The 13,213-nt window shown below is 35.3% G+C and overlaps 1 protein-coding gene across 1 annotated transcript; it reads left to right on the top strand.

Annotated features, from left to right (window-relative positions):
• Window positions 1-11,440: 11,440 nt before the first annotated feature.
• Window positions 11,441-12,247, top strand: LOC111915154 (F-box protein CPR1). Its single transcript, XM_023910833.1, has one exon. The coding sequence runs from the start codon at window positions 11,441-11,443 to the stop codon at window positions 12,245-12,247; it is 807 nt and encodes a 268-aa protein (XP_023766601.1).
• Window positions 12,248-13,213: the final 966 nt, after the last annotated feature.

The following is a 13,213-nucleotide window of genomic DNA, read 5'->3' as shown; positions in this document are numbered from 1 at the left end:
TCTGCTGCCATCGCACATTTATTTAGCAGGATCACATTTTTATGATCGACTTGTGCTGCTTAATAAGATCTTGACGATTTAATGATAACAAAAATATGAATAACAAAAAGATATAAATAATCTGATATTTTACTAAAAAGAAAGATTTACAATATGAAAATGAATAACAATTGGTGGGAGAGATCCCATCATACTCTCTCTCTAACTAGAGGACTACATTTTTAGTGCACACTTACAAATGACCACTCACTCTTTATTTATAGAGATAGGTACCTTACAACAATAAAAGGAAATATAATAACCTAACTACCACTCATAATTTGTGGAGCATTTCCATGCTTCAATAATCTCTCCCTAAATGCTCACAAATGATGAGGAATAAAAATACAGTGATAAAAGGCTAAAATACATAGTAACCAACTAGCAAGTGTGGTAATAAAATGATACATATAAAAGGCTAAAATACATAGTAACCAACTAGCAAGTGTGGTAATAAAATGATACATAATGAAAACCAAATGTTGAAATGTCTCTGAAACTCTAAAGTGCATGTGATGCATGAAACTGGTTGATGAAATCTTTGTAGTCAAAGTCTTCTAAGCAACAAAGTCAAGCATCTCCGGTGTTGAAGAGTGAGATTCCAGTCTATAGATGTAATCACTGAAGGAAGACGATCAACTTCAAAAGTTTACCACAATAACTTCTTAACTGAATGTCCTCTAATCAAGTCACACTTCGGCTTCAAAAGTCTGAAACATCTCTAGTTCTCGAATCATAATACACCCAAAATTCTTCAAAAGAATGACCTGCTAAAAATATGAGACATCCTGAAGTAAAGTCTGAATAATAAATAATCTAGATCCGGGAAACATCTATTGAAGCCAAAAATTTGGTCATGATGAACAAAAAGAAGTGCCAAGTAGTATCACTAAATAAATCATCATATTTAGAAGTCTTGAAAATCCATTCTAAAACAATCATAAAATCTAATCCGGATGATAACATAATATTCTCTCCCTATTTTTGATAACCAATGCCCATATATAAAAAATAAATAAATAAATCTGGATGGAGAGGGTCGGATACCAAGAGCTTCCCATGCTCTCCCAAGATATATGAAGGGTCTCGACAAACACGAGAATGAGAGTAAAGTAAATAGTCATCAGTCATCTATAGCTTGTTGATTTTGTCCCATAAACTGTATGAACAAGTACCATATTAACAATAAGAACTCTGCTTGAAAATCTCTACTTTGCTGAAAAATGTTGATGTACCCAAACTACAGTGCCGGAACTTTTGAAGCGGTCTTCAATAAATAAAGTCTGCTTGCTCAAGACACATGGTTCGTCAACCGAAGATCAAGAGTGACAAGTCATAATAAGTCTTCAAAGAGCGAAGGTTGCGAAGCAACTTTGTTGATCAGGCGCAACTATGGTGTAAGCCTTGCAAAGAAATATAATATGATGTCTGACTGCAGTATGGATGATAACTGATCCTAAGACACTGATCCAAGGAATGCTGGTCGACGGACCTTGATTAAAGGGCAGTCCTCATGCGAAGAATAATAAAATTCTTCCAATATAATCAGCAAGAAGTAATCCATCATGACGATCAAAGCTTGAATAAATATCCAATAATAATCTCTTTCGCGAAGACAATAAATTGAGTCAAGTAAAAAATTAGTCTTCGCAAAAGTGCTTCCAATCATGGGTTGTGGTTGGGCAAAATTGGTGTTAATAAAAATAAATGGTTTAAAATAAAAGAAATAATTGATAAAAAATTGGTGTAAAAAATGGTATATGTTGGGGTTTGCGAAAGAAAAAAAAGGAAAACAGAAAAAATGGTGATAAAATAAAAAATATTAAATGAGTGTTAAAAAGAAAATAATAAGGAAATATAGGCTAAAAGGAGGTTGCAGTATGAGAATGCAAGGTTTAGAAAGTGAGAGGAGAGGCAAAGAGTGGGCAGGGCTGAGATGCAAGGGTCTGCGGTGAAAGTTGAAGGTTACCGCAGAGCAAGGTCTACGATAGGAAGGGATGGTCAGTAGTGAGGAGTGAGGCGGGTAGGTTGCAAAGAAGGGGCAGCGAGGAGTAGGTGATGAAGAATCAAGAGGTTAATTACCGATGACCGAAGTGTCCGATGGGTTTAGAGGGTCTATGGTATATGCTTTAGCCTTTGCTAAGCCAAGATAGAACACAGAAGGTTAGTCTGCGGTATGCGAGGATGGGTAAGAAATGTAGCCGGCTGCGGTAGCAGTCTTCGGTGTCTCGGAGTTAGAGGGACCGTAGAGGTTGTGCATGAGAGGACCTCCAGTAGAATTCTGGTATAGCCTTAACTCCTCAGTATGGCATATAACTCTTCGGTGAGGTTAGGTCCTCGGTCTAGTTTTGAGTTGCCAGCACCGAGGATGAGAGAGTTGATGATGAAAAATGTCGTTTTTCATGAAATTTTGATACCAAAAAGGCTACAACTTCGTGATTATCAATGAGATTTTTTTTCTAAAGCATATGCGGATAAGATGGGGTGTTGGGAAAGGGAAAAAGTAGAAAAAAAGTAGGAAAAAGAAAGGTAAAAAGTAAGGGACAAGGCATGGTTTAAAGAAAATATATGGGTGTATAATACACGGCATGGGAGACAAAAAGGTGGGTTGACGGGTAAAGTCACAAGGATTATTAGGAGGCATGGGTAAGCATTAATGGTGGAGTAAATGACATATGTTTTCTCAAAACAACTTCATAACGTCCAAGACACTTTAACAAAGATCTACCAGTTTTAAAATAAAGCACAAAGAGCTTCTTACCTTGATGATTTATAATATGCTGGTGATATGAACTAAAAAAATATGCTTATAACATCTTCAAAAAGAGATCTTCTCCAATATTTTGCAAGATACAAATCTCCAAGTTGTATGAAATCGAAAATCTCTTTGATATCTTCCTCAAGAACCATCTTTTCCATAAAAACCCAAGATATTGTGTCTTCATTCCACATCATAAAAATGACTAGAGCAAAATCTTGAAATGTTTTATACCATAAATATAATCTTCCTACTTCTTTTTCTTCAACAACAAGATAGAAAACTTAGAAAACCTGTGATTTCTGCAGAAACATGAACGAGACAGCAACAACATTTATTCTTGAAAGCTTGGAAAAGCTCGAATCAAACACTTAAAAATCAGAAAACTCATCATAAAAATTTCTAATTGCGAACCCATAATTTTTTGTATAAATATCGAAAAATCACAAGATGAAAGTAATTGATTGGGATTCGGTCCTTTGAAATAACCGCTTAGATCTTCAAGGTACGACTCTGATACCAATTGTAGGATCTCATTTTAACGATCGACTTGTGCAGAATAATAAGATCTTGACGATTTAATGATAACAAAAATATGAAGAACATAAAGAGATGAGTAATTCAATATTTTACTTGAAAGAAAGAGTTACACTATGAAAAAGAAGAACACTTGGTGGGAGAGATCCCACCATACTCTCTCTAACTAAAGGAGTACATTTTCGGTGCACACTTACAAATGACCACTCCCTTTCTATTTATATAGAGAGGCACCTTACAAACAATAAAAGAGAATATAATAACCTAATTATCCTCATAATTTATGGAGAATTTCCATGCTCCAACATCTTTTTTCCTCTCATTCGAGCCTGAGAGTCCGTGCCACTATATGTTACTAATACTTTTTTTTAATTGAATGAAATGTAATTTAATAAAATACAATTATACAAAATTAATAAAATGAAATTACTTCGTTAATTAAAAAACATACTAAATTAAAACATAAAAAATCATAATCAAAACATAGTAGTATAGTATGTAACACCTAATCATCGTAATCATCGTCGCTCAACATGTCGTCATAAGCATCTCCCGAATCATCTACAAATATGTATGAGTCATCATCTATATCTTCGAAGTCGTCTTCTACATCAACAACAAAAACTCACGTAGGCATTGAAGATGTGCTTTACCAAATCAACGTGAAGATTGTGGTGTCTAACGCAGACGTACCAATACCTACTCCTTCAACATTTGGTATATTTTCATTTTGATTGTAGCGACAAATCACACCTCCCTCATCTTTTATAATCATATTATGCAATATGTTGCATGTATACAACATGCTACTTATTCGTTTGCACTCGAACGATCGTGTTAGTATTGAGAGTATTTGACAACGTCTCTTTAGAACATCAAATTATCGCTCAATAGACATCTACAAATTTAAACATTAAAAATACACATAATACAAGTTAAAGATCAATCCAAATATATTAAAAACATATAATCGTAACTTTTACATCAATTTACATACAACAAAAATAAAATAAAGTATAAAACGAATGTCAAAATGTTAAATATTGTGCATAAGAGCACATCAAGTTACAATGCTTTTTGTACTGTACTTAAGGCTTTTTGCAACTGTTTCTCCGGTACTCCCTCTTCCCCCACAGTGTGTGTGGTATGGGTTTCAAAAATAACGGCATGGCAAGTCGAGGATATCATTTCCCTATTTAAAAAGATTTCTCTCTCTCCTAAAATTCTTTCTTACATGCTTCTTCTATCCCTCTTTAGGAAAATTTACCTCTTATGTGCTTAGATTAAGTGCGAGAGGGTGAGCGGTGAGAGGTGATAGGTGAGGGATGTTAGATATAATGTTTCTAATGGCGGTGGTTGCAGACTTGCAGTGAGTCGTGATGGTGGTGATGGAAATTATAAATCATGTCGATGAAGATTATGGTAGCATCGATGATTAGGGGTGATTTTGTTGGTTGAATACTAGAGAGATGTAAGAGGAATGGGGAAATCTCTTCTCTGATTTGCACCAAAAGCTTCTCATTATCGTTGGCTCCATAACATGTAATAATTTTTCAAAATCAAATTTGTATCTTTGATGATAGGGGAGAGTTCAATGGTGCTTATGCTCTAAACGAACTAAAATTTATCACCAAAGGTTATGGGTCGGAAGAAGCAGGAGAACGACTGGTCCATGTTAGCAAATGTACAACTTTAAAGCATGAGGTACGGACGTTGTGCTTTCAAGTTTCAAATTAAGAGATCAATTTAAGGTTTCAAAATAAGAGATTAATTTTCTGAGAAAGCCCATATTTGGTTTTGGTAATTTTGTAGCTTGGAAGTGGTTTTAAACTACTCAGTTTCATGGAGTAGTTGGCATAAACTTCAAAGTAAGAACTATTTGATTTCATCGACCTTATGTAATTCTAACATGTTACAAGTTACTAGTTGTGTAGAGCATATTTACACTATCATGAACTATCAGAATATTTTTTTTATCAATTGCATGATAAATCCACTAGATCAACTCAGCTGCTGCAAGCTCTAGCAAGAATGCGAGATGCAACTATAATTATTGAATAATAGCCACAAAAAACTCTAGGGAGGTCTTGAAAATTAGGTGAGAATGGGTTTTAATTATATATATACAACTGTGCGAAGGCACAACTAATAACATGCTACTAATTATCTTTGACAATGAAATGAGTGTGAAACATATTCATGAAATCCTTATTGATCTCAATTTTCATGGTTTCCCTATACACTGCTGAAAAAATGCCCAATAAATTGCTTGAAAAGATTATCAACTTCAATGAGTAAAAAATGAATGGTTATTCAAGTTATTTTCTAATTAGTCGTTGGATTAGTTTGAATGTAATCAGTTTGTGTTGAGCCCGTTGGTAACCACTTTTATTCTTAATGTGTTATTTATGGTATATTATGGTATACGGTTTGTATTTGTTCCAAGATTTTTCTCCATCAGCTGCGAGTTGGTTCGATTTTACATTTTAAAAACATGCTTTGCTTTTTATACCAATTTAGGCAATGCTAATTAAAGTTTTTACCCATAATTTATTTACTTTTTTTTTTTTAATAATTTCATGCCTTTTGTTCATTTTATGGTCTTTAATAGATTGCTTAATGTGAAACACAAAATTATAAAATAAGACCATTGTTTAATTGTATTCTTATAAGTTATGACATAAAGAAATGAAAGTAGGATGGTCTACTATAAACATAAATAAAAGTACATTGTTATTTCTTATGTTTTAGTTATTTATATCTTGAACCATATTCATTTCAATTGATCTTTACCTTTTGAGCAACATGATTTTAAACCATATTTCATATGTTTTACTTGCTTTTGTGATTGTGAATTTATATATGGTCCAAAACTTGTACGTTCCGTCACGGCATTTTCGTTAGTGACATGGATTGCATGGAAGCTGGTTAGGGTATCAGGCAGCCCAAAGATCATCCAAAAGAAAATCGTATGATAAGTTCAGATTTCAAAAGATGGATTGTAGTAATTAATGTTCAATTTACCCTTTAAGATCATTTGAAGATGAGTGCATTCTTTTAAATGTTGAAATTTATGAATAATTATAATAATAATATTTAATGGCTTTTAGTACTCGATGTATTTTTGAAGGAGATGGGGTTAAGATGGTCATTGTTAATGAACTAATTCACATGGACTTCATTACTGTAAACAAATCACATGGATCAAAATTATAACATATTCATTTTGTTATTTTAAAGATTTTTTTGAATATAAACGACACCATTTCTAACTCAACAAATTTTGATGGGGAGAATAAAGGTAACTTGGGCAATGTACTCTATTTATTACCATAAGATTATTAGTAAAAATGAAAAGTATGTTGCTATTTCTGGTAAGATATTACACGCGGGTGAAACTTAAACTACAAAAGGACATTTTATCACAAAAGTTATTGCTTAAACTTCCACCACAACGTGCGGCTTAAAAACTTGGTTTACCATGTGTTTTTATTCAAATAAATATAAATAGATGTGAAAAAAAAACCAAAGTTTGTTATGAAAATAATTCATTTCCACGTGCTTTTATCTAATTTAACCAGTTCAACCGGTTTAATTTAACCGGTTCACAAGTTGGTTGTGCCCAGCTTCACGATTCCTCCGTAAAGGAGGATTTGTAACTTTTGGACATGAACTTTCAGATTCATTTTCTTGTAAATAAGCAAGTCAGAGACTTTATCCATTAAGACGTTTGTAAGAATAGAGATCTAGAAGTTGGAAGATATATTGGTCTGAGTTAAGGTGTTAATGATTAAGTTAGGGTTTCAGGGGTTTACACAGGGCGTAAATTCCCTTATGTAGGGAGTAGGGCTATTTTCCCCCGTTTTTCCACCTTAGGCGTAGAGTTGTTACACCGGGCGTAGACCAGATGGAAGTTAACTTTTGAATATTTGAACGTTGATCGTTGACTGTTGACTTTAACTAAGTTTGAATTTAGGTCAAATGGAGTATTTTGAGTTGTAGTTTGAGAATTGGTCCCTAATTATTGAATAGGTGGCCTTTAAAGCTGTTATTTGGATGTATGATAAGTTCATCTATCTTCTAGACTTCGAGGTAAGTTGTCCTCACTGTACTCGTGGGTCGAAGGCACCAATGTTGGCCCACTAGATTGTGTTATGTATCCTTGTGTATAAGATGTTGTTATGTTGTAATGATTTGCTAGATTGGTAGATCTATATGATTACATGTGCTTGTTGGTTCTTGTTTATCTATTTCATATGTCGAGTTGTCGACATAGTGTGGTTGGGTTGAGGCTGTATTGCTCTGTGTTGTAAGCCAATAAACCTGGGGGCAATATGGTCTGATGACTATAGACCGAGGTAATCTAGTCTTATGACTGTGAACCCGAGGGTAATCTAGCCCGATGATTGTGGACCCAGCGTACATGCTTGTATATATATATATATATATATATATATATATATATATATATATATATATATATATATATATATATATATATATATATTGTTGTGTGGGGTATTTTGGGAGAATTCACTAAGTTTGGCTTACAGTTGTTTGTTACATGGTTTTAGGTACAACAGATGATCGGAGTAAGGCGAAAGCATGATCATACACATCCTCCTGCTGATATATGTTTTGAGAGGTTTTTGATACTCTGATTTTCTGGATTTGTCTTGGAAACAATGGTTGATTATATTTTGGTTTGTGGAAATGTTTTACAAAAATGAAAGTTTTTATCATGATTTTTGGGATGTTACAAGTTGGTATTAGAGCCCAGGTTTGAGAGAATTGGATGAGCACTTGTGTGATTCCAGACTCAAACAAGGATCTGCAAAAATAATTTTCTAAATTAACTCTAAAATGATTGACAGAGAGGACGTGATGTGTACAATCAGTTGGATCCAAGGAAAGTATTCTCCAAGATACCCACACTTGTTTGTGTATTAATGATATCATAGAATTACATGCTATCTGGTAGGCTAGGGATCTTCAGGAATTGCATGATTGAACTGTCTGATTTATGATGCCTGATAGCCTATGAAAATTTTTTTATATGTTATATAGAACTGACATTATATTGTGGCTGCTTAGTGTATGCATCATAGTTGTACGTAACTAAGATTTTATAGCCTGAGAATGTTTGATTTAGCCTTATTTCCTATTCTTCATCCGGTTGTGGGCTTAGGTAAGAATCAATTATTCGATTGTCTATCGAATCCAGTGTTATGTATAGGTAGCATACATGAGCGGCTGCAGGGTTAGTAGAAGTTTCATGAGTAAGTGTGATTTATAGAAGGCCATCATAAAAAATGATTAGCCACTCTTAAGAGGGTGAGTATAGGATGTATGTGTATCCTAGTTGTTGGGCTATGTGGTCGGGTAGTTCTTGATGATTCCTTGAGACAAATACGGGTAGGTGTGGAAGGTAGTATGGGCCCGTACTACTGGAAGCACAGGACCCGTATGCGTATCAAGGAAGTTACGAACCCCGAGGATTTGGTGATCCTAAAATGACGTAGTAGTATGAATTATGACTTTTCTGATGTATTTCGATTTGTTTCAGTATGACGATCACTAGATGTTCATGATCAGGAACCAGCGGATCGGAGAGGCCAAGATTTGTCGATGATGAAATTTGTGATATGATCGCCACCCACGTGACCATGGCTGTTAGGGAGGTGATCCCGGAGGTGTTTGGGTCTATTAAGACCACCATGATCAAGTTGTTTGACGAGTGCTATGCTACCGTATTAGAGGTTGATGCTGCTGCAGCCTCAGAGGAGGTTCACATGTCGTGTTACTTGAGCATGCTCAAGACTGAGATCAGGGAGTTTGTATCGACTTAGCAGTACCATTCCATCTCTGAGTTGTAGTCGGTTGCTCAAAGATAAGAGATTGCAATTGAGACCCAGACTAGAGAGAGAGGAGGCAAGCCCTAGTTCAGACTCAGCCAACAGCGAAGCGGTTTAAGTCCTCCGATTCACGATGTGGAGGCCAGAGGGGTAGTACTTGTGGCAGGTGTGGAAATATACATGAGGAAGCTTGACGATCAGTGACTGCGTGCCACAAATATGGCAGGGAAGAGCATATTGCGATGGATTACCATACAAATGCTCCACTGTCGAGCACTGGGATTTGCTACCATTGTGATCATGTCAACCATGTGAAGGCCAGTTGTCCATTTCTTGTTACTAGACCACTGCAGGCACCAATTCCTACTACCTTAAGGATTACAGACGGATGCCAGGGGAGGGTTGAGGCCCTAAAGGCCAGGGGTCGTGCTTTCAGCTTATTGCAGAGGAGGCCAGGGTGGCGCCTGACGTCGTTACTGGTATGTACTAATTTATTATTTTTTCACTTTATTTCCTATATGCTCATGCTTGTGTTTCTGATAGGAATCTTCTTAGTGAATTCATTGCTTGCTCTTGTGCTTTTTTACTCGGGTGTGAGTAGGTCCTATAACTTAGTCATTCTATAGGGATTTTGGTATATCCTTTGGGAAGTAGGAGTGTCCGTTGTGAGTTTCCATCGCCAATGAACACAAGGTTTCTGCTTCGAGTGTTTTCGGTGATTGCACTTTAGAGATCTTTAGGGTGTCCTACCCATTTGAATTGATCCCCATCTTAAAGGGAGATGTGTGTGTGTGTGTGTGTGTGTGTGTGTGTGATGGCAGGGATGGATTGGTTGAGCAGGTTTAGGGTAGACCTGGCAATTCGTGTATTCGTGTCATTAAAATGTGTCAGCCACGAACTTGACACAATACGATTACACGATGAGAAATAAGTTTTATCTTAATTTTTAAGATGTATTCATGTCGTGTATTCGTGTCGTGTCGTGTCTCTCACAGATTCGTGTCTACGTGTCTGAAATTCCCAGGTCTAGTTTGGGGCCATGATCGATTGTGAGAAGCAGCAGATGGTAGTTTGAACCCTAAGTGGGGGAGAACTAACCATATATGACGAGGGTACCAGGATTGGATCCACTTTCTATTCAGCAGCCAAGGCCAGGTATCTCCAGCATGGATGTATGAGTTATCTCGCATATGTGATTGACAATCTTTTTAGTTTATTGACTTATTGACTTTTTTACTATAAAAACTAATCCAAACACTTTTTTTATAAAACACTTTTTTACTACCACTATAAGTCAATAAACATTTTTGTCTAAAAACACTTTTAAAGTTCAAAAAGCAATCCCACACCCCTAATAACTCTAAATATGCTATGGTTCGCCGAAAAAAATCGAACACCCAACAAGAACTTCATATGGTGCTTCAGTTTGAAGATCGAACACCTTACAAAACCTTAGACCTCGAAGCAACATCTCGTAAAGGACTTCGCTGATGCCACACTAGGTGAAGCAGTAAGTGTTATGTGTGTATGTTTTAGAGAGAGAAAGAGAGAAAATAGAATAAAGAGAGAGACGAGGGAATAGAAACGTGGAAAATGTGTTTCACTTAATAAACTCGTATCGTTGGAAAAATGATAATCAGCGGAGAAGATGCTCGAAGTCTCGTCGGAGTTGTCAAACATAGCAGGTCATATGAATGTTTTTTGAAGAGCTCAAATAAATTGAATGGAAAAATGTAAATAAAAAAAACTTAGTGAGTAAATAATATAAATCAAAGAATTACCTTTTAAGTGATTTTCCCAATTTTAAAAACTCATTCTCCTCCGGTCATAAAAACCAAACCCTAGAAAGTCATAACATAACCATCCATCAGCACCGAAAATCAAAATGTCTGGCGACATTAGTTTCCATCTTCAAGAGGAAATCTTGAGAAAGCTTCCTGTAAAATCATTGATTCGGTTTAGATCTGTGTGCAAAGCATGGAAGCGTGTAATCGAAAGCTCTTCTTTTATCGCTGCTCACAGTGTTCGACAAGACGAGTGGCAGAATCTTTTAGTAAGGCATCTTGTAGAAGGGAAGGCAGAATATGTTTGTATTATCGACGATGACACTTTCCCCCAACAGAGGTTTGTTCCAACTCTTCCCCTCTCCTTTCAACGGCTTCAAAGGTCAATCGTGGTCGGCAGCTGTAATGGGTTGGTGTGCTTGGATGGTTATTACTATGAGAAATAACATTCCCCTCTTGGAAAGCCGATGATTATGCTTTGGAATCCTTCAATCAGAAAATCGATCGCCATTGCTGTGCCTGAGCCAGGTATGTCTAATAAGATGGATGAAACAGTTTTTGGTTTTGGTGTTTGTCCTGTTACTCATGATCCTAAGATCATCATGATTCAACAATTTGCTCCCTTACATGAAAAACCCAGCAAAATCAACGACCCTCGTGAAGTTATGCTTTACACATTGAGTTCTGGGAAGTGGACAAGTCTATCTCCTGCTTCTAGCAATGTGCTGAGTAAATCGATCCGAGTTCAATGGTATGGGCAAGTTATCGATAGGTTTATATATTGGTCTGGTTTGCATCTGAAGGCTTTAAACAGTAGGCTGATTAGATGGAATTGTAATCTGATTCTTTCATTTGATATGACTGATCATACTTTTCAAGTGATAGATCTCCCAGATAGTTTGGCGAAACACCCTCCTTCTAAGATCTCCATTTTTAAGCTAAGGGAATCTCTTGTCATATTTCAAAGCAATGAAAAGGAAAAACAGTGTCATGATGTTGTATGGATGATGGAGAATAATGGTGTTGAAAAATCGTTTACAAAGGTATTCGCCATTATTGCACCTGAATATGGGTCGTCTATTAGGGCAATGGGACTCAGGAACAATGGAACGCTTATAATGCAAGTGAAAAAAGATTATCGTTGTGAAGAAAGTGAAATTGTTGTATATGAGCCCAAAACACAACACTTGAATGCTCTTAAGATTGATGGAGTAAGGAGTTTCTCCACTGTGAATTCGTACAAGGAAACACTAGTTTTGCTTGGTAGTGAATAAGTTGAAAAAGATGGCTTTGAGTTTAAGACTTTTTTGAATATGTTGTTTCCTTTTACCTAAATGGACTTAATCAAGTAAGCTACATATGAGTTTCTTTTTGACTTGATGTTTGTGTTTTGATATGCCAACATGGAAATGTCGTGATTGTATTATAGCAACCTACTTTCATTTCTTTTAGTTACAACTTACAACAGCAAACTTTTAAAATCTACCCAATAATAGCATGTACTTACAAAACATTTTCTATTAGGACATTATATTTTGAAATATCTACCCGATATAAACAAATCAATAAAAATATGTTATTGTTTCTTGCATTTAACTCTATAGCTTAGAAGTCAAAAGGGAAGAAGAAAATCTTACAAATATTTTAGATTAGAGAGTTGACCCAAGAGGGTGAATTAGATCTACTAAACTTAGTTCGTGTAAGATTTAGATTTGTAATTTCACCAAGTTGCTAAGAACGGGCAACTTAGCTGATAAATTATTATCATGTAAGTCATTGCATAAAAATGTGAAGAAAATACGAGTTATTTTGTTATGAATATGATTTTCTTAAATAAGAAAAAAAAAGTATGTAAGGTCATTGGAGTTGATTTTAAAGTATATTAAAGAAGCATTTGTAATTATATAAAGTATAAACAGCCATCACACATCAAAAGAGCCTCTTGCTCAAAAGATAAAGATTTCAGGGAAGTCTTATAGCTTTGGTTATGTAAATCATCACTATAAGATGGGGTACTAATTTAATCTATCTAAAGAAAAAGTCAATATTTTGGCTTTAGTCGAACCTTGTGACTTTAAAACTAAAAACTAGATTAGATATCTCAGTTTTATCTTCAAATGTTTTTAATTCAAAAATCTTAAATCTATTTGATTGTAATTATCAAGCTTTTCAATGTGTTAATAGGTTTAACACACTGAAATTTGGTAAATCACCATAAATTATTAATAAACTAATCTTAT

The sequence above is a fragment of the Lactuca sativa genome, chromosome 2 (assembly GCF_002870075.4).
Source record: "Lactuca sativa cultivar Salinas chromosome 2, Lsat_Salinas_v11, whole genome shotgun sequence".
Taxonomy (NCBI): Eukaryota; Viridiplantae; Streptophyta; class Magnoliopsida; order Asterales; family Asteraceae; genus Lactuca; species Lactuca sativa.
Note: the sequence above shows the minus strand (reverse complement) of the source record. Positions and strands in the feature narration are given on the sequence as shown.

Coding starts and splice junctions, on each gene's coding strand:
- LOC111915154 (XM_023910833.1), top strand. CDS start 11,441: ATGATTATGCTTTGGAATCCTTCAATCAGAAAATCGATCGCCATTGCT.